The sequence below is a fragment of the Trifolium pratense genome, linkage group LG3 (genome assembly GCF_020283565.1).
Source record: "Trifolium pratense cultivar HEN17-A07 linkage group LG3, ARS_RC_1.1, whole genome shotgun sequence".
Lineage (NCBI taxonomy): Eukaryota > Viridiplantae > Streptophyta > Magnoliopsida > Fabales > Fabaceae > Trifolium > Trifolium pratense.
The window spans coordinates 8,704,926-8,726,229 of record NC_060061.1 but is presented as its reverse complement, the minus strand read 5'-3'; the positions used below and the strand labels follow the sequence as shown (position 1 = coordinate 8,726,229).

Here is a 21,304-nt window from a genome sequence, read left to right as displayed (position 1 = left end):
TAAAAGGGTGTCAAAAATGCCTAAAAACTTTTTTAATAAATTGAGTATTTTGTTAAAAAAAATGTCTACAAATATTATGACGGGACATATACAAACATTCAATCTTGAGCATGACATACTGCCAAAGTATATTGTTTCAATGGGACGTGGAGTTGGTTGTGGAGTCACTAGCTGAATGTTTGCAAACCATTCAATTTCAGTGTTATAGCAATTATATATTTCACTTGAAAAATCAGAAGTGATTAACAGCCCGTTAATAATCTTACTTGAAGAATATAATTATATATTTTACTTTAATTCTGATTTTTAGTTGGTTTGACCAATTTTTTTGAAACTTACGCTTCAAGTCTCGTCACTCAGTGAGAGAGAGACGATGGTGTGGTGGTTCGACTGATTCGGCGGCGACGACGAGAGCTTCTTTCTTCTTCTCCCTCGTTCTGTTTCTTGCTCTGTTTTGGTTTCTTTGCTTCTTTTTTTTTTTATTTATTACGGGTTAATGGTGGTGATGAAAGATGGAGGTGTTTATCTAGATCTCTGCATTTTTTTGTGATCCAACAGAATTTCAAGATATGGTTATGGATTTGGACATCCAAAATAAAAACTGGGTTTATAAAAGTGGATGATCAACCATTTTGTGATGGACTGATTTATTTTTGTTTGCAAATAACCGGTTAGTTGGATATGATTGTGGATTTGGATGTAGTTTTATCCACGTGACCAAATATTTTGCTCACCCCTAGCGGAGTGTTCTTTGTTGATTGACTATCTTAGAATTTATAGTTTGACCTAACTCAATTCTATAAAACCGGTTTGCCAGGTGAGGATTGCAACTAATGCGGAACTTCTTTTAAGTGACTATACTATTTTGCCGGATGCTTATGGTAACAAATTTTCAACATAACTTGCATTCACTAACATCTATAAGTTGTTAAAAATTGTGATCATAGTTGTGGTTCAACATGTAATTCAAAAAAACTAAGTTTAAACTTCATCAATAGTAGACACGTCTGCTTATCAAAAACAAAATAAAATACTAGACACCTCTTATTATGTGTCCGAAACACTTAGTTCCAACGTTATTATTTTTAATTTTAGGGTTAAATATGTTTTTGGTTCTTATAGTTTTTCCGTCACGGTTTTTAGTCCATACTTTTAATCAAACTATTGTATACTTTCACGTTTTTGAATGACCTTTTATATACATGTTTATAATATTATAAAAACATTTTCGATAAAAATTTAGATTTTTTTAACGTAAGATGAATTATTTATGAATTTTTATGTGCAAAAAACTAAAAAATTTATATTTAATTCATCTCTTGTTAAAAAAATTTAAACTTTTGTAAGAGACATTAATATAATGTACTAAACATGATCGCATAAAAAAAATTTGAAATTTCTAATGATATGCACAAGTTGAATGAAAAATAGAAACTAAAAACTTTGACGGAAAAAACTTCAACAACTAAAAAGTCTCAAATTTGTTATAATTTGGATGATTGTATTTCGTTGACATACATCTTGGGTAATTTTTCATTAATATAGTTTATTTGGTCTTTTCAAGAGGAAAAAAATTGCTGTAAAACAGAAAAGAACAAAAAAGTGACACGTAAGTGGTATGATAAAAAGATAGAAATAATGAAAAAAATCAAAAGTTTGATGAGTGTATATATTTTAACAGGGTTGATAGAAATAGTTCAAACTATGGACACCATGCTTATCCATCTTAAGAGCAAAACTTGTAATCACTACGCTAGTTGAAAAAAATAAATCAACCAATCAGTCCACAAATTATAATTTAATTGGTAGACATGAAAAAATTGTTAGGTAAAACCTCCCCGCATTCACGCAGTTGATCATCATATGGTTTAAATTTAAATTGGATATTGTAAAGGTTAAATTAAAAATTAAAGTCTATTTTTTATACTCGAACAATTTTATCAAAAGATTACACGATTGTCATCAAATATATTTAATTATGCGAGTGAAAATCAAACTCCCAACTTTAGGTACTACTTTTACTACAAGCACCATATCTCTTTTATTAATTATCATTAAAATATATTTCTATGAGATGAGACTCATTTATAATTATTTAAAATTATTGATCAAACGTAAAATTCTTGATAAGCACGTTTAAAACTTTTTAAGATGTGCTTAATCGAAAGAATCAAATACAAACAACTTAAGTTGGGTGGGATGAAAGAAAAAAGGATTTTCTGATGCAGTTATAGCTCCGAACCATTCGATTGGATAAACAACTCAGACTATTTTACTGTATGACTGATCTAAACCATCAAATTTCAAATGAACGGTCCAAAGGTATGGTCCGAATGAAAGTAAGGTAAAGAGAGGGAAAGAAACATGTTGGAAGGCGCGCCCGTAATCCAATCAATATCCGTTACCATCACGAGTTATTAATATATTTCCTTCAACGCCACGCCATTACCACATCACATTTTTGGGTGTACATTACTTTCCGTATCATCATCATCTAAACTAATCCTTAATTCCAAATTAGAGTCCAATTTCATTAATATATTATATTTTATTATATGATACGATCATATCAAAATATTACTACTACTACTACTATATCATCGTTCAACATTCAACTACCTCTTCCTTCATTCTCCTCTAATTTCATTTCACAACACAAATCAATCCCAAAACAAAAAAATGCAAACCCTAAAATCAAACGACGAATCAAATTCCGAAGCAGAGAGACGAATCCAAAGACTATCCCTACACCTAAACCCAATTCCAATTCCTCATCTCACATGGAATCATCATCATCATCCATTACAGATGGAAAATTGCAGTCGTGGTGGGAAGAAGTTAATCGTTGATGCGAATTCGTTAACAGATTACATGAGAGGGAAATACAGAGATATACAAGAAAAAGTTTTTGATTACTTTAACGCTAATCCTCAACTTCAAACCCCTCTTGAAATTTCTAAAGATAATCATAGAGAATTATGTATGAATCAGCTTTTGGGTCTTGTTAGAGGAGCTGGAATTAGACCTCTTCATTATGTTGTTAATGATCCTGCTAAGTATTTTGCTATTTTGGAAGCTGTTGGTAGTGTTGATATGTCGCTTGGAATCAAAATGGGTGTTCAATATAGGTATTTTCTTACGTTTCTTTCATTTGGGTATTGTCAAAATTGTTTCTTTTTGTTTTTATTTTTTGTTTTGATGAATGGGTTATATTTTTTGCAGTCTTTGGGGTGGTTCTGTTATCAATTTGGGAACACAGAAACACAAGGATAAGTACTATGATGGTATTGATAACTTGGATTTTCCTGGTTGTTTTGCTATGACTGAGCTTCACCATGGTAACTTCCTTTCTGCTTATTTGTATCCCCCTTGTGTAATTGTTTGTTTTGATTGATTTATTTGAGTTTATCTACTATGTACTTATGAGACTGTTTGGAAGAAACCTGTTTTCAGCTTATTTCAATAAGTCGTAGCTTATATGAAAACAATTTAATTTAATTTGTTATATAAATAGTTTATACACAAGTACTTATATGATAACAACCGGAACATATTTAATTAAGATGTTTATCTAAACAGAGTTGAAGTTATTAACTGTTGTGAACTTTGTCTCATTGCTCCTATAGGGTTGGGTTAGTAAGGGTTCTTATTTGGTTCATGGTTTGAGTGTTCCACCTGATGTTAGAGTGTAGAATGAGCTCTTTATAGGAGCAATGAGTTCTTGGCAATTTTTAGGATTGGAAAACAATTTTGTGAAGTGAAAAGTGGGTAGAGTTCTTAAAAATATAAAGGTTTGGGGTAACGTGTGAGGTTCATTTTGAGTTCTTAAGAGTTGTGGTATCAGTGGAATTCAGTAGTTTAAAGTGATGAGGTTCGTCTAATTGGGAGATAAGAACTCTTAGTGTCACTGTTGAAAATTTTGGTGCTCTAGGATTGCAGAATTTTTTATTTGTTTCTATCTCAATTGGGTTTCTAGTTTCTACTCATAGATGCTACTTCATAGCATGTATACATTTCGAAACTGCTGCTTACTCTCACTTTTTTTTTTTTTGTGCATAAAAAGGTTCAAATGTGCAAGGCCTTCAAACTGTTGCCACCTTTGATCCGATCACCGATGAATTTATTATTGATACCCCGAATGACGGTGCCATCAAATGGTGGATTGGCAATGCCGCGGTGCATGGCAAATTTGCTACTGTTTTTGCCAGGTTGAAGTTACCTAATTATGATGTAAAAGGAATTTCTGATATGGGTGTTCATGCTTTCATTGTTCCAATAAGGGATATGAAGACTCATCAAACACTTCCTGGAATTGAGATACATGATTGTGGTCATAAAGTTGGCCTTAATGGTGTTGATAATGGAGCTCTAAGATTCCGTTCTGTGAGAATTCCTCGAGATAATCTTCTAAACCGTTTTGGAGATGTTTCCCGTGATGGCCAGTACACAAGTACCCTTCCCTCAGTTAATAAGCGGTTTGGAGCAACTCTAGGGGAACTTGTTGGTGGTAGGGTAGGCCTTGCATATTCTTCTGTAAGTGTCCTCAAGGTTTCTGCCACAATTGCCATCAGATATTCTCTAATTCGTCAGCAGTTTGGACCTCCAAACCAACCCGAAGTCACCATTCTCGACTACCAGTCGCATCAGCATAAGCTTATGCCAATGCTGGCTTCAACTTATGCATTTCATTTTGCCACTACAAACTTAGTGGAGAAATACGCTCAAATGAAGAAGTCCCATGATGAAGAATTAGTTGCAGATGTCCATGCTCTCTCGGCAGGTCTGAAGGCTTATGTAACATCATATACCGCAAAATCACTCAGCATCTGTAGGGAAGCCTGTGGAGGACATGGTTATGCTGCTGTAAATCGGTTTGGTTCCTTGAGGAATGATCATGACATTTTCCAGACATTTGAAGGAGACAACACGGTCCTTCTACAACAGGTTATTGGCTAAGTCCAAATCATATTACTTCTCAATGCGACTTTTATAACCAGACTGTTGGTATGCTATAATCTGAATGGTGAATATAATATAGGAAAGGGCTTAGAATTCAGCTATTAATTTATGACTGTGGTTGCTGTTGATTTCCCTACAACAACAACACCAACAACCAAGCGTTATCCCACTAAGTGGGGACGCCATAATGTTCTATCATATACCATATTTTTATCCAATTCATCAATCTCTAGATCTTTCTTAGTTTCTTCTCTTATAATTTTTCTAGGTCTTCCTCTGCCTCTAGTGATTTTACCACCCTCCATCTAATCTACTCTCCTTACTACATAATCCACAAGTCTTCTCTCTACATGCCCAAACCACCTAAGCGGCTAAGCCTAGTTTCCACCACCTTTTCTACTATAGTCTTACCACACATTCAACGCAACATCCTCATCTCTGCTACACGTAATTTATTTTAGTGTTGGTTCTTTACAGCTCAACACAGCTTAATTTACTTTGTCCCTTGAATCCACCCAGCTTTCCTTACTAAACAAAAAATTATGTATTTGTATTTTTCTACTATCTACACCTTAGTGTAGACTGTGGAGAACAGTGAACAAATCATCGGTGAAAGTTGAGTAAATATCAGAACAATAAAGGATAGCTGCAATGTTCGACCTTACTTTGATTCTAAATACCCCTCTAGCTTTGACGTATATTTTCTGTATCTTTCCTATGTTTGATGGCAGCTGTTACTTTACAACTTTAGGCTGTGCAATGTGTGTGTGTGTGTGTTTGGTTCTTGTATTATTTTTATTTCAAGTAAGTAGTAGGTTTGAATTTTTCCTTTACAAATGAAGGTTGCAGCCGATCTTTTGAAACAATACCAGAGAAAGTTCAAAGGAGGGACTTTAGCAGCAACATGGAACTACTTAAGAGATTCCATGAATACTTATCTGTCACAACCAAACCCGGTTACTGCTAGGTGGGAAGGGGGAGACCATCTACGAGATCCTAAATTTCAATTAGATGCTTTCAGAGTGAGTTTTATCTTGATTTCTTGACTCCAGATTAATTACTAATATGCGCTGACACAAATAAATTAACAACTTGATTTAAATTTTGCAGTACCGAACATCTAGATTACTTCATAGTGTTGCTGTGCGACTTCAAAAGCACTCAAAACCTCTTGGGCAGTTTGGTGCATGGAATAGATGCTTAAATCACCTATTAACACTTGCAGAATCACATATTGAGTCAGTCATTCTTGAGAAATTCATTGAAGCTGTGCAGAGGTGCTTTCTAGTTCCTTTATCTAATTTTCATTTGCATAACTTTGCCCAATTTTAACATGGCTTATATCTGCAACAGCTGTCCTGATCCAAGCGCTCAAGCTGCTCTGAAGCTTGTCTGTGATCTTTATGCTCTGGATCGAATATGGAACGACATTGGAACCTACCGCAATGTTGACTATGTGGCTCCCAACAAAGCCAAGGTACATAAAAAAAAAATTTGTTGAAATAAAATTAATATAATCTTTTCGAAAAATAATCAATGCATTAATGAAACAAAAATAATGAACCATTTTTTAGTTTTCCCTTCCTTAGAGATCATAAAAACCCCCAATTGTCAAAGAGCTAATAGCTACTATGAGGGACCGTTCTTAAAAGCAGGAATAACTAGTGAAAACCTGGTAGGTAATTGGTCTGTGAGGGACAATTATGATGCCTTTCATAAAGAGATAGATACTATGTATGAACGCCACTTTTGTGCAAAGGACTTCCATTATTTAGCCATGCAGCTCCCAACAAAAGCAGGGACATACGAAATAAAGAAAACACTTTTTTCAAACTTCCTTTCTTACCCAAAAGAAGGAAAACATGGGCCAAGATTTTTAAATATTTCACATTCATACACTACCTTTATTTTTGCTCTCTAAACAAAAAATTTATTGATTATGAGCTTGAGTTGGCTAGTTAAAATCTTCGTTTTCGAAATAAACTTTTCTACTTTTGAAAACCGCAACAGAAACCAACCAGGGTTAAGTCTACCACTGGGATAGTATCCATCAACGTGGTGAACTAAAGTTTGAATTTTGGCTCAGACAAGAAGAATCCATATTTAGTGTTTGATCATGCATCAAATTGTATTACCTCTCGTAGAGGGAACATGTGGAAAAAATAAAAAAAACCCAGTGACAAAAGCAATTGGGTTTAATGAGATTTAGGATGTACCGATGTAGTAGACCTTGCTCTTTTTAACATTATAATTATAATCTTTAATAATGTTGAATAATGGTGTTTTTCCATTTCCCAGGCAATCCACAAATTGTCAGAGTATCTAAGTTTCCAAGTGAGGAATATTGCAAAGGAGCTTGTTGATGCATTTGATCTTCCAGATCATGTAACACGGGCACCTATTGCCAAGCAATCAGGAGCTTACTCTCAGTACACACAATATGTTGGATTCGAATAAACTAAGCCCCCCAAAGAAGATGAATATTTAGTTGGAGGAATCGATATGAAAAGTGATTTTAGCTCATTGTTGAAATTGGATTATAATAGTGGTTGCATCTGATCAAAGAAACTCACACACAAAGCTCACAATCAGATTGAAATATGATATTTTTCAGTCAGAGATTATGGGTGGAATATATAAAACACTAATAGTTAAAAGATTTGCACACGGTTTTTTTTCCTTTGGGAATATATTTTCATTTTCTTGAATTCTCTCATTCTTTTACGTCACTTTTTGATAATGGAAGTGCTATTAAAGCTGGATCATTGGAGTGCTATTTAGTCATAAGCTGTACCTTTGTTAAAGTTGTGAATGACTAAAAGTCCCCATATTTCCTGAACTTCTTAAGTTCCAGTTACAATAATGTAATAATAATTACATCTTTTTTTCTTTCTTTCAATTATTCAACCAAAACATATAAAAACTACAGTGAAGGTTTATTAATTTTTCTTCTAATTATGATTCTTAGCCTTGATGCATAAAGTAGTAATTAAGATTTAATCAATTTACTTTTGCTACATTAAACCAACTGTCACCGTCACATAACAACATCAGTGAAGTAACCATAGTTCTACTTCTACCACAAAGTAAGCAAATATTTCCTAGTGACAATCATTTACAGATACCAATCTTCATCTAACAAATTTCTTTTTCAAACAAGTACAGGGGAGTCAAGATCCATATATTTTTAGTTTTTTGCTTTTAGGTTGTGTTTCATAACAACAGCAGAAAGTATGTAGTTGAGAATTAGCATTTTTAAGCTCTGATAGTTTTGCAATTATAGTATGCAGTTCTAGCCACTTCACTTTTTTGCCTGATATCTTCATACATCTTCAACGATGCTTCAGAAAATTTGGTCAGCCGATCAAGAACCTTGGATAAACTTGCATGCATACAACTCAAATTTGCAGACTCGCCTCCATTGTCTTCATTTGCTTTAACCTCGCTTTCTAGCATGCTTGCTTGAGTTGAATTCTGTTTCTTAAGAAGTTCGTCATTTTCCTGCTCCATCAGAGTATGAAGATCAGACAAAAAGTTTCTGATTGCATCACTAAGTTCCTCAGAAGGTAAAGATTTGATCCCAGCACACCAATCACGACAGAGAACAAATATGGGTGGAGCCAGAGCTCGGCGAGGGGAGAATGGCCTTCTGCTCCGGGAACGCTCCCTCGGTTGAAGTATACAGTGTTGCAGCCACCCATTGAGAGCTTCCACGTATGAGGTGTGGCTGTTTATCCAGTTTGCAAAACTCAGACCAAATAACTCGATTTCTTCTAGCAGCCGAGTTATTATTTCTCTGCGCGCATCTCCTTGCATGGTTCCTGTTGTGTTCCTTGAATGATATGCCAAGGAGATGGTGATGTATTGTGCATGATGACATTCAAGCATAGCCTTCCACATCCTGACTAACCTGCACCATCGATAAATCAATAGTAGTTATACCTTTAACACTCAATTGATAGCGAACATAGTTTTTAAAGATAGAATATATAGATGGTAAAATCTATAGCTCTTTGCATACCCGTCTGTTAATTCCAGAAGTTGTGGATACAACTCTTCGTCCCTCATTTTTTCAATTCTTTTAGATATTGAATCAACGGAATAAATAGCCACTGTTATTCGCGAGTGTAGATCCTTCACAACTGCCCTGGTCTTATCGATCACTTGAGTTCCTTGGTCTTTTGCAAATTGATGCCGAAGCTGGTGACATTTTCGATCGTAGTCCTTCCTGATGGATTCACTAGCCTACAGAAAGTCCAAAAAGTAGTCACAAAAAGATTAATTATTGAAAACATGGAAATTAGAGTTGGAGATGCATTAGATTTACTAGAAAATCTACACTGATAATCAAAGAACTGGGTTTAAATATTTCAATGTTTCAATCCGAACCCCTTTTTATGCTAATAGTAATACCTTCACTTCATCATAGAGTTTCCGCTCCCATGCATACAGTCTGTCAAGGGTGGATGAATGACTTCCAGCAATCATGCAGAATTCTTCAACAAAGTCACTTCCACTATCATCAATATCTTCCCTTGATTTTGAAGCCAAAGGGTTCCTGGATGAGGATGATCGATAAGATGTCGTCCTTTTCCAACTAATAATTTTTTGTACAGGTTCTACATAATAGGGTGATAAAATTAGTCCATATTCATATCAACGCTATAGCAGGCAAATGAAACAGTTAAAAGCTTAGAATAAAGCCAAGCAAGAAAATTTGTTGAGAGAGATAACACTATAATATAAACCTCTGCATTCCAAACCTTGTTACAAGGTAAAACCTTATGTCAACATATTTATTTATTAACACCATAGCCTCTGCCTGGCCTATACCTGGACCACAAGCTGCTCATGTTTGCAACGACGTAATGTTTTAAGGCTAACCCTATCATTTAGCTGTTAAAAATTTAAAAGTGTATACAGAATAAGGGTAACAACTTACCCTGGAAAACGGGTGAAGTCTTTCTGCGGCAACAAACGGGCTGGATGGCCGTGATCAAAGCCATTGTAGACGACTTCCCTATCAGAAGGCTGACGAAGATTAGTAATAATTAGATTTAATTGAAAACAATAAGAGACTAACCAACTGCATGCTTCTCTATTACATAGTACAAAATTCATATGAAATTCAGTACTACCAGATGATGACACAAGCAAAATACCTTTTGCATCAGAAAATCCAACCTTGATTTTGTTTGCTTCTAACAGCCTTGAAACATCCCTACCAGATTCCGAAGCTCGAATGAACCGATGCTCTATATCCTTAATGCTAGAGAGAAAATCTTTAGCTCTGTGAGTGATGAACTCTGAAGGATCCTCTCTTTCTGTGCACACATTTTTCTCAGCCATGTTCTTCTCCTCCTCCTTCTTTGAACTTGATCTTCCAACATCACCCTTGTCAGCCACATCAAGATTTATGTCATCACCAGTACTACCTGGTGCCTCTAACTGTTTCACCTTTCCATCAACCAATTGTTTGCAACCCTCAACTCCACTTGAAACAACTGAATGATCATCTAAACCAGATTGTAACCACTGATCCCTGCAATCTTTGAACTCACTACCAGGCACTACAAACCTAAAGCTCTCACTATCCTCTCCAGGATCAAAGAAATCCCAAGATGCACCAAACTCAGGAGGAGGTGGAGGCATAGGAGAAACCACATTGGATTCATCATCTAAATAGTTGTTACCACAAGCATCGATTGTAACAGTAACACAACCATTACCACCTGATCTCATGTAACTAAGAGAAGGAGCAGGTGTTGAAAAAGGACTTTCATTATGCAAAGGTGAATCTGAAACTTCAACCTCAGTAACATTCAATGGTGATGATGGAGAAGGGTAACTAGTTTGAGAAGGGGTTTTATCAGAAATTGACAAAGAAGACTCTACAAAAACCTCAGCTTCAGCATATCTTCTTAAAGCTATACCAACATTTCTAAGAGATTGAATGTAAGAAATATGTGCAGCAGCTAAATCATATCTAGAATCAATAGCTACCTTGATGAATCTTTTTCTTTCTTTACACAAACTCAAAGCTTCATTCTTTTCAGCTCTTGAGTTAGTAGCACCCATTTTCAAATCACACTCAGTCACCAAACATTCATAAAAAAGACTCAATTTTTAACACACCCCCTCACAAAAAAGACTCTATTTTTAACACCCCCTCACAAAAAAGACTCAATTTTTAACACCCCCTCATAAACCCAGTGAGGTAAAAATGTGATAAAAGATGAAAGAAAGAACAGGACAACCTAGGTAAAAATGTGAACTTTATGATTCAGACAGAGGAAAACATAAGAAAAATGGAGAACCAAGTTGCATTAAGAAGGTTACCTTGAAAAAGGTTTGTAGGAAAGGGACAGGAGCATAGTTAGAGACAAGTAAGTACAAAGAGAGAAATGGGTAGGTAAGAGTAATCAAGAGAAAGCTGCTAGCTGAAACTGTATCAGGGTTGCAGAGAGAGGGTGTGTGTGGTGTGGAGGAATGAGCATTTAGTAGCTAGCAGCAGGGAATGGGATGGAGAAAAAGGTGATGAAAGAAACAAAAAAACGTGAACGGCTCCGAGCGAGTAATAATAAAACATAAACAATTTCCAACAGTTATTGCTTACTCAGTGTTTACCTTGTTTTGTGTGTCTGACTTTTGAAGCTTTTTACATTTTTCATTTCATTCCATTGACCATAAATAGTTCGTTTGGTTATGCGGTTCAATTTTATATGATGTGGCCAAATATAACCAAGTAAAATACAGTACTAGTATGTTTTAAAACATCTTATATTTTTGTTGGAAAGTAATTTATTTGCTAGAAAATTCAATTAAAAATGAATAAAAGAAGTGTTTCAGGTTTGAACTTGGGCTCCTGCACATATAGTGTGATGTTCCTACCAACTGAATTAAGTTCACGGAGACTAAAACATCATACATTAATAAAATATAAAGTTTTATGGCAAGTTCTAACATGCACAAGTGCACCATATGATGCACGGTGCACAAGTTAGCGTTTTTATTATATCGAATACGAATTTTACAAAATCCATCGTTGGATTGAAAGTTTATATCATATAGATCATTCATAAAAAAATTTAAAAAATTTAAAAATCATTTGATATATTATTGAGACTCGTAAAGATTAACGATATTTAATAAAAATTTATAAACCGTTAATTTTGACGGGTCTCAATAACATATCAAATCATTTTCAATTTTTTTAAAAAAAATTATGGATGATCTGTATGATATAAACTTTCAATCCAACGGTAAATTTTATAAAATTCGTATTCGTTATAATGAAATCGCTAACTTGTGCATCGTGCACCATATGGTGCACCGATGCATGTTAGCCAAAGCCAAGTTTTATAACATATTATTTTAATTAATAATATATAATTGACTTTCTAGTTATTGACTTTCTAGTTATAGTTTTCATTACTACCAAAACTCTTTATATATTTGTTTAAAGTTATAATATTACAAAATAAATCTATTAAAAAAGTGGTCATTTTTCTAGTGTCTTATTTTTCCCAACTTTTAACAAATGTGTTTATATATGTGTGTGAAATTATGTGCATTTGAATAATTTATTATTGTCAATTAAGTTATATAAAATCATGTAAAATTTAGCTAAATAATAAATTTAAATGAGAAATGTAATATTCCAGATTTTTGTGACATTAATTAATAAAATTTTAAGCTGAATCAACCTTTTTTTTTTTTAAGAAAATAACTTAATAAAAAGAACTCATTTTATTTTTTGATGGAATAAAAAGAACTCATTTGAAACGTAAATAATAATTTTTCTCAAAATATAAATTTAGAGTTGTTTTACAACAAGAAATCGAAAGTGAAAAATTAACATAAAAATTCTTCAGACTAGACTCTAAAAGTCTTTAACTATCATCCAAATACAGACAACTTAGCTGGTAAGACTCTGATGCTTGTGAGAATTTCTCGACAAGACAAATTTCAATGTCCATGAATTTCGGAGCCTCGACTATACGTCACCACGCTTAAAAATTGTGGGTGTTGGATTTTGCAGGTAATTAAGAATAGTGTATGAGTACTTAAGCATAAGTTAGGTTATACTGTATACGGAAGGATTAGCGTTTTAGCTAGGACCTAAAAAATTTAAATGGACAATTGTCTTTAAAGATAGTCGCAGGGACGGACTGAAGGGGGGGGGGCAAGCAGGGGCTTCAACCCCCCTTCCACATACATATAGTTGCTAATGACACCTCTTAAATAAATTATTGTGATTTTATTTAATAATTTTGAGTTAAATATATTTTTAATCTTTATAAAATTATGAGTTTTTAAGTTTTGTCCTTCAAAAAATTTACTTTTAGTCCATATTTGTATTTTATAGGACAATTTTGAGGACTAAAAGTATCAATTTTTTGTAAGAATATTTCAAAATAGGGACTATTCTTAACAAACTGCAATATTTTAAAGGATATTTTAAGTTAAAATTTAATAGGACTAAACATAAAAACACGTTATTTTATAAGGATAAAAAATATATTTAACTCTATTATTTATTGTTAAAAAAGAAATTCGGCCCCCCGTGTGATTGATTTCTAGATCCGTCCCTGGATAGTCGTGAACTAATTTTAAGGTGATCTTCATCATACGTTTCTGATTTGACCATTGATCCTTATCGAATGTGCCTCTAGGACATGTTCAATGTTCATATTATGGTTCTTATGCTACTGACTTGAGATGATTCGGTCCGCCATTGAAGAATACTTAAGAATGATAATATTAAATATGGTAGAAATAGAAAATTAAATATCTCTTTGTATATACCAAAAAAAAAACTAAATATCTCTTTAAAATATTATTAGGGACTGAAATAACTCTATTCCTTCGTATGACACATTATAGATAACGTGGTGGATGATACGGTGGATAAACAAATTTCCACGTTAACAAAAAATACTCGATTTTTGGATAATAGTTATTTAAGGACTATGTCCCAATTTATTTTTTCTGTAAAAGGTTTTTGTAGCCAAAGTTGATCCAAATACCTCCATTATCTAAATATGAGAGGTATGCATATATATATATATATATATATATATATATATATATATATATATATATATATATATATATATATATATTGTGTTATATTATATACCGTCATAACCACACGTCGTTGATTACGTCATTAACAAACACACACACTTATCAAAAAAAAAAAAAAAAAAAAAAACACACACATAGGTCCCAAAGGGATTAAGGGAGGAATAATTGGTCAAAGAAAACAACTCCTATCCAATTGGACATTAATTAAGACCTTAGTGCCCAGCTAGCTCATGCAAACATATGCATGTAAATTTCCCCTGCAATTAAGCATAAGCTCATGCATGGCTGGACTTAGATTCTTTACAACAGTTTTATGGTGCGCACTCCATCACCGATGGTTATTTTCTGCGTTGCTCATCGCCATCCCTTCATTCACATCACAGGTGACACCTACTCTACCGTTTGATAATTTGAGAGTATTTATCCAATAACTGATGAGAACAAGATTGATCAGAAAACAACCATTTTAGGTTTTAAGCGTGTGAGACGCTCTCACAATATAAATACCATCCTCCGGATCAATTCAAATAATTACAAAAACATATATATGGTACATAGTTTCTTAGTCAATTTATCGTTTGAGTTTGTCTTTTATTAGTCAGTTTAATCCACAAAATGATTAAACAAAAAAAAAATCTAAAATGTTCATATAATTTCATACATCACATTACATATTTAGTAATCAAAATATCTATACTGCTGTTTAGTCAAACAAGATTACGTGGTACTCACGGCAGCATTTCCTCATACATTCCACCGTACAACACTTACCATCTTCTGTAATGCATATCTTTGTCCTCATTGATCCCTCTAACGTATTAATTGCATGAATTTCATAAGCTGATTATAGATATTGTTTCCTGATATATAGGAATATATATATTGGATCATACCCTTTTACCACCGCCATTCTAGTACCTTCATCCATGCACCTATATATATCTTAACTACATTCACACATTTCAAACATCTTACACTGCATTGCATCTATAAGAAGAATTCACAGAAATCAATTATGGTGAAAATCACTGAAGAAATTGACCTCTTTGATCAACAAGAAGAAGAGAAATTAGAAGAAGTTATAGACTATGATGAGCTGAAGAAACGCATGTGGAAGGACAAAATCCTGCTACAGAAGCTAAAAGAAAAAGGTAAAAAAGTTGATCAACAAAATCAACAAGCAAAAGATGAAGCATCAAGAAGAAAAAAGATGTCAAGAGCACAAGATTCAATCCTTAAATACATGATGAAGATTATGACAACATGCAAAGCTCAAGGTTTTGTCTATGGTATTATACCAGAAAATGGAAAACCAGTAACCGGTTCTTCTGAAAGCTTGCGTGAATGGTGGAAAGAACAAGTCAAATTCAGTCAAAATGCTCCATTAGAAGTTTCTAAATATTTACCACTCTTTGAAGAAAATCAAGAAGAGTTGGAATTACTAGATCCAATTTCATCATATATGTATTTACTTTATGATTTGCAAGACACTACTTTAGGTTCTCTTATTTCAGCTCTAATGCAACACTGTGCACCACCACAAAGAAGATTCCCTCTTGAAAGAGGTTTAGCTCCTCCTTGGTGGCCTAATGGAACAGAACAATGGTGGGGTCAACAAGGTCTTTTGGCACAAAAACAAGGTCCACCACCTTATAAAAAACCACATGATTTGAAAAAGGCTTGGAAAGTTTCTGTGTTGGCTGCAATCATTAAGCACTTGTCTCCTGATGTTGATAAAGTTAGAAGGTTGGTGACTCAATCAAAGACTTTGCAAGATAAGATGACAGCTAAAGATAGTGCAACTTGGTCCAAAGTTATGAACCAAGAACAAGCCTTGGTTCATCTCACTGAAAAGTGCCTCAAGATATCAGAAGAAGAAGGTGAAAGTTCTAGTACTACTAAACATGTTTTGAATCAGTTGGAAGAAGAATATGGTAGCAATGAGAAGAGGAGGAAGTTTGATTTTGATGTTGATTTTGATAAGCTACTATATTCATGTCAATATGCTGAATGTCCACAAAGTGAATTGTGTATGGGATTTTCAGACAAAAGCTCAAGATTGAACCATGAATCACTCTGTTCTTACAGAATAGAACAAGGACATGTTCCCTTCCATGATTATCTGCCAGATGATTGGTTGAATATGCATATAGCAGGGGCTAATAATCAGCATCAGGATCGTAAAAACCTCGTTGAGAATGTGAAAGAGCTGAGAGAGATTGTTGATATGACAGTAGAAGAAGATTATGGTGGCTTCTGGCTAAATAGCATGCAAGATCTTGAATTGAACATGGGAGTGGACATGGAAAGAGATAACGTGGACTTGAATCAAAATCCAGCACAAGATACAACACTGAGTCATGAAGAAACCTCGATATGGGACTTGACATACGATTAAGTTTTATGCCTCACTGATGAACTCGGATCCTCTGTGGCCATCCAACCTAATAAGATTTGGTTGGATAACTACAGGTGATCGAAGTTCTGAGCTCCGTTTTCTTTCTACTATTTAATTAGATAGAAAATAGAGATTTAAATAAGTAGGGACTGTCTCCTGATATGTAACTCACGCGACATTTAGCTTATACAAATTAATACAATAAAGTTTTTCCTTGGTTTGATGTTTGTATGACAATGAATGATTCAACTCTATTTACATCGATCACTAAGTGTCACGCGTCATGACAAAGAATATTGCAGTCACTGCTTCGCCACTTGCATAAGCCATATGCTAGTATATTGGTAGGAGTTAAGAATTTTTCATTCTAACTAGCTATAGACACCTTGGAGAGTATAGTGAAAAAATACAAATGAAATAAAATCTAGGCGAAAATTCATTCTTCTATATAGACACTAAGGGGAAAATATACAAGTTTAAGTTTTGAGGTTTGAATTAAAAATCATAGAAACTATGCCTCTGAGGTATGTAGTCTTCATATTCAGGTCTTGGACTTGTGTACGAATAGCCCTTTCTGAACCTATTGTTTCTGCTTCTTACTTCCACACCCACAGAAAAAACAGCACAAACAGGTCTATGGTCAGAAAATCTTGATTCTCCACGAATGTATGATAATTGTTCGATGCTTCTACCACGCCATAGTATCCTATCACACCTGAAAATTATATAATATCAGAATATTATATTGATAATGGCTTTGATTAATAGATATCATAAGTTTTTTTTATTAATTGTACATGCGATGTGACATTGTGTTGAAGCAAAATTTGTTGAATAATAAGAGCTAGAAAGGGATAAATACCATGCAGGTGTTCGGCGTTTCTTCTTTGATTTAACAGTTTCACCAGCATAAGAATCTGAATTATGTGAATACTTATAAGTTGGTGCAAACACTATCCTTCCTTCTTTGAAACCTGTGAAAACTCTTCCTGCATCTCTTTCTATGTTCAACTGAATAAAATGAAAAGCAAGTTTATCAGTACATTTACTCATGCACAGTGAATTGTTTTGTTATGTATGTATATGTATATGTATATGAAGTTGGGGGACACATTACTTGATCTTTCTCTAACAAAGTGTCCCAGTCATTATCTTCCAACAGAACCCTTGTTTCTTCGTAACTCAAAGCCACCCTATAATTCAAATCTCCTAGCCATATTATTCGACTGCAAAACAAGCTAAAAGTTAGTAGAATTCAAAAGGCACATACTTGTGATCCAGTCTCATATATATATGCAATAACCTACTCGTGATCCACTATCTTTTCTGGTGCTCGACGGCAAGGATGCTTACAAATCCTAGGGAACTGTGTGCCTTTGAGAATCTCAGCTACATCAGAATTCCTTCTAACCTCATCGCCTTCTTTCTCACCAGAAGCCAAGTGACTACATACGAAACAAAAGCTCGTTTGATGTAACGACATACTCATTGATATACACCCCTGCAATCGATTGTGCACAACAAATCAATTTTATTTTGTGTCTAGTTTCCGTTAGTAATTCAACTTTTTTTAGTAGTACTAGTTTTATAACAAGTTATTAACTATGTAACATGTTGAATGATATAATATATAAGGACTTTTGTGCTTACCTTGTTACCTAAGCAACCCATGATTCCTCTCCCTACAGAGTCTACTCTAAGATGGCCAATGTGAGGCACTAACTCTTTCTTAGTCCATATGGTGAGAAAAATTCCAACCATTTGTTTACTTGATATAAGGGAATATTTGGATTGGCCAGGAGAAGAGGGTATTTCTGCAATTGAAAGCAATTCTTCCATGGTACTTGCACCGTGAATCTCATTATCTAACTTATTCATAGGGTCACTAAATTTTCTTACTCTCCGTCTATCTCTCGATGGAGATTCCACAGGACAATTGCAAGCCTTGAGGAGGCTGCTACCTTCTGCCCTGAAATTTCTACTGATAGCTTTAAGAGAAGGCTTTTGAAAGAAATTTAGACTTGCTGGTGACTTTGTTTCCTTTGTTTTGGATCCAGTTCCTGAATCAGATGAATCACTAAATTCACTTTTTGGTGTGTTTAGTGCTTGACTTATCAATGCTAGCCACTTTGCTGCAGGTTCGTTGTCTTCGATTACTAGAACATTTCCAGCACTTAGAGGAACAATTTCCTGAAATCTGAACATACAATATTTCAGGTAACATCAAGTTATAATGATTTGAATGAAAACAAATGCATAGAAACAATAGCTTTTTGCTAATAGACACAACATCATGAATTTTCAAGCACAACTATTTTTTTTCTTTTTGGTTTTATCTTGGTGCATCTTTCCATCACTTGTAGTTCTTTCTTCCACACAAGATATAACCAAGATTTTTACAAAAGGTCCGGAACCACAATCTGAGCCTCTCGGCGTACTGGTTTCCAACATTAGGACGACTGTCGCAGTCGCGATTCAGGTCACATCTGCCATATTTGACTATGATTCTTGATAATATCAAATATCGCAACCCAATTGAGATTGTGATTTAAAACCTTGGCTATAAGTTTCAACTATTCTACGAGAAGTATATATGTTGAAATGTTGTGAACTTGTGAGTCTGTTCATACCCCAAGACATATATATCTGCAGAACCCTCCACCAGCAAGAAATCTTGAAGGTTAAGATCAAAGTTTGGAGATTTTCCTCCCACATTCCACGTTGCAACAAAGATCCTACAATAGCATAAATAACATGGTATTTAAGTTTGACTATTGTATATGCAAACAAATACAATGTTTTTGAAGCCTTGTTGAACTGAAAATGAAATCTCATACCTGAAACTCTGAATTTCATTTTCAGGAGCCATTGTTGGTCTTTCAAAATTGGACAAATTTAAGCCTTCAATCCCAGGGCTAGTCTCTCTTTCTGTGAATTCATAATAAGACATTAAATTCATGGTATTGGTTTATTTTGTCACATTTTCATATCCTAATAAATCTATAATTGAAAGAGTATACTATACAATACATCCACTATGATAAAGACAAGGGAAGCTTAAGGTCAATATCAAACAAGAAAATATGATTTCCTCCATTTTGCTCTTACCCCTAAAAAGGAAAAAATCTGACTAATAACAAAAATATCACTGTTGTTAGGTAAGCTACCAAAATAATACATGAGGAAATTTCTTGTTTGATAATCTAGAGTTGACCAAAAAAATTGGATACGCTAATATTAACATTATATATGACGTAGATTAGATATCATCTGCGGGCAACTGGAGAGACTAATCCTCAAATTTTGTGGGACTCAAATAGGCGGTAACCTCTCCCTAGGTAATATTAACACTATATATGGCATAAATCAGGTATCCTCTGCGTGAACTAATCCTCAAATCTTGTGGGACTCAAATGGACGGTAACCTCTCCACATGTTATTATATAATATTAAAATTATATAATAAATAAATAAATGAGATAAAAGCAATAATATCATTGCATTAAACATTAGTCATACCTGAGAAACTTTTTCTCATGATGGGGGAAGCTTCAAGAAATGCTTTTCTTCTAGTTTCAATTTTCTTCTCCAAATCTTTCAATACCAAACATTTTAAAGAAGTATTAAATAAAATTAAAGGGAAACAAACCATGATAAGATAGAAATTAATTAAGAAGCAATTAATGAAAATAAATACCAAGACTAATTGAAATTGAATCTCCTTCATTATTTGGTTTGAGTGCATCTTCATCTGAACCTCTCCCATTTCGCTTTGATCCGAAAAGCTTTGGCAAGAGAGACTTTACACAGAAAAATAACAATCAACATCAAAACAACAATATAATGTAACCAATAACCATCAATATTGCATATGGTTAAAATTAAAAAGAAAGAAAATAAGAAAAAAAAAAACCTTTTTCTTCTTCTCATTCTTGGCACCAGTATCAGGCGAGGTGTTTGTAGCGACGGAGGTGTTAACTGGGCTAAGGAGATTGTTATTGTTATTGTAATTGTAATTGTTATCGTTGTTGTTGTTGTTGCTGCTGCTACTGCTGTTGTGGTTATTGTTGCTATTGTTGTTGTTGTTGCCGCTGCTATTGTTGTTGTTGTTGTTATTGTTATTGTTGCCGCTGCTATTGTTGTTAGATTTGGTCATTTCAGAATTAGCATTTGATTTGGTAGCTTTGGTCATTTCAGAATTAGAATTGGATTTAGAATTACGTGAAGAAGACATTCAATCATGCATGCATGCATTCACAATTGGAGCATGCCATTAGGTTAATCAATCACATTGACATGTCTCACAACAAGAATGTGTTCGTGCGTAGATTTTCTGGTGATTAACAACAATAATATCTTTTCAATTTTGGTTCTAATAATTGGATTGGTGATTAATGTTTTTTTTTGTATGTTTTTGGTTTTTCAGTTTGGAAAGGATGAGATTATGGCGGCAGGGTTTTCGGAGCACTTAAGGTTGAGTTGAGGGCAATAATAGGGAACCATCCAAGTGGTATGAAACCGTTTTAACAATAGGTCACAAAATAACAACCCAAAAATTCGATACATGCACATATTAACATTCTCCTAAATTAAATCATCGTAACACTGTATCAAATTTTTATTTTTTTTGGTAGAGAACACTGTATCAATTTATTATATTATTTCCATAATATTACAGTTTGACTTTTAACATAATTTTTTTTATATCAACGTAATTTTTAAAATAGTTTTTAAAATACAAGTAAAATGTTGACCATATAATTTTTTTTTTTTTGAAGCAGACCATATAATAAGTTGTATAGTTAAGAATGTCGAATTTATCTACATAATTTAAGAAATATATCCTATGTTTCTTTT

General features: G+C 33.9%; 4 protein-coding genes across 5 annotated transcripts; 2 read left to right on the top strand and 2 right to left on the bottom strand.

Annotated features, from left to right (window-relative positions):
• Positions 1 to 2,344: 2,344 nt before the first annotated feature.
• On the top strand, positions 2,345 to 7,858 carry LOC123913531 (acyl-coenzyme A oxidase 2, peroxisomal). Its single transcript, XM_045964305.1, has 7 exons — positions 2,345 to 3,128; positions 3,223 to 3,338; positions 4,064 to 4,944; positions 5,802 to 5,981; positions 6,070 to 6,236; positions 6,313 to 6,436; positions 7,258 to 7,858. The coding sequence occupies exons 1-7, from the start codon at positions 2,680 to 2,682 to the stop codon at positions 7,414 to 7,416; spliced, it is 2,076 nt and encodes a 691-aa protein (XP_045820261.1). The 5' UTR covers positions 2,345 to 2,679; the 3' UTR covers positions 7,417 to 7,858.
• A 49-nt stretch (positions 7,859 to 7,907) lies between these two features.
• LOC123913530 (nitrate regulatory gene2 protein) lies at positions 7,908 to 11,609 on the bottom strand. Its single transcript, XM_045964304.1, has 5 exons — positions 10,122 to 11,609; positions 9,902 to 9,979; positions 9,373 to 9,578; positions 8,981 to 9,204; positions 7,908 to 8,869 (listed from the first exon to the last, which is right to left on the bottom strand). The coding sequence occupies exons 1-5, from the start codon at positions 11,035 to 11,037 to the stop codon at positions 8,215 to 8,217; spliced, it is 2,079 nt and encodes a 692-aa protein (XP_045820260.1). The 5' UTR covers positions 11,038 to 11,609; the 3' UTR covers positions 7,908 to 8,214.
• A 3,388-nt stretch (positions 11,610 to 14,997) lies between these two features.
• On the top strand, positions 14,998 to 16,552 carry LOC123915881 (putative ETHYLENE INSENSITIVE 3-like 4 protein). The gene has a single exon (XM_045967154.1). It carries the CDS (start codon positions 15,065 to 15,067, stop codon positions 16,445 to 16,447), a length of 1,383 nt encoding a protein of 460 aa, XP_045823110.1. The 5' UTR covers positions 14,998 to 15,064; the 3' UTR covers positions 16,448 to 16,552.
• Positions 16,553 to 16,609: 57 nt separating this feature from the next.
• Positions 16,610 to 19,524, bottom strand: LOC123915880 (type I inositol polyphosphate 5-phosphatase 5). Of its 2 annotated transcripts, none has more exons than XM_045967152.1 (7): positions 19,285 to 19,524; positions 19,078 to 19,182; positions 18,098 to 18,644; positions 17,755 to 17,948; positions 17,565 to 17,673; positions 17,310 to 17,458; positions 16,610 to 17,162 (listed from the first exon to the last, which is right to left on the bottom strand). In XM_045967152.1, exons 1-7 carry the CDS (start codon positions 19,404 to 19,406, stop codon positions 16,943 to 16,945), a joined length of 1,446 nt encoding a protein of 481 aa, XP_045823108.1. In that variant the 5' UTR covers positions 19,407 to 19,524; the 3' UTR covers positions 16,610 to 16,942. The 2 variants fall into 2 exon arrangements, with proteins under 2 accessions (XP_045823108.1, XP_045823109.1); XM_045967153.1 differs by having other exon boundaries at positions 16,667 to 17,153.
• Positions 19,525 to 21,304: the final 1,780 nt, after the last annotated feature.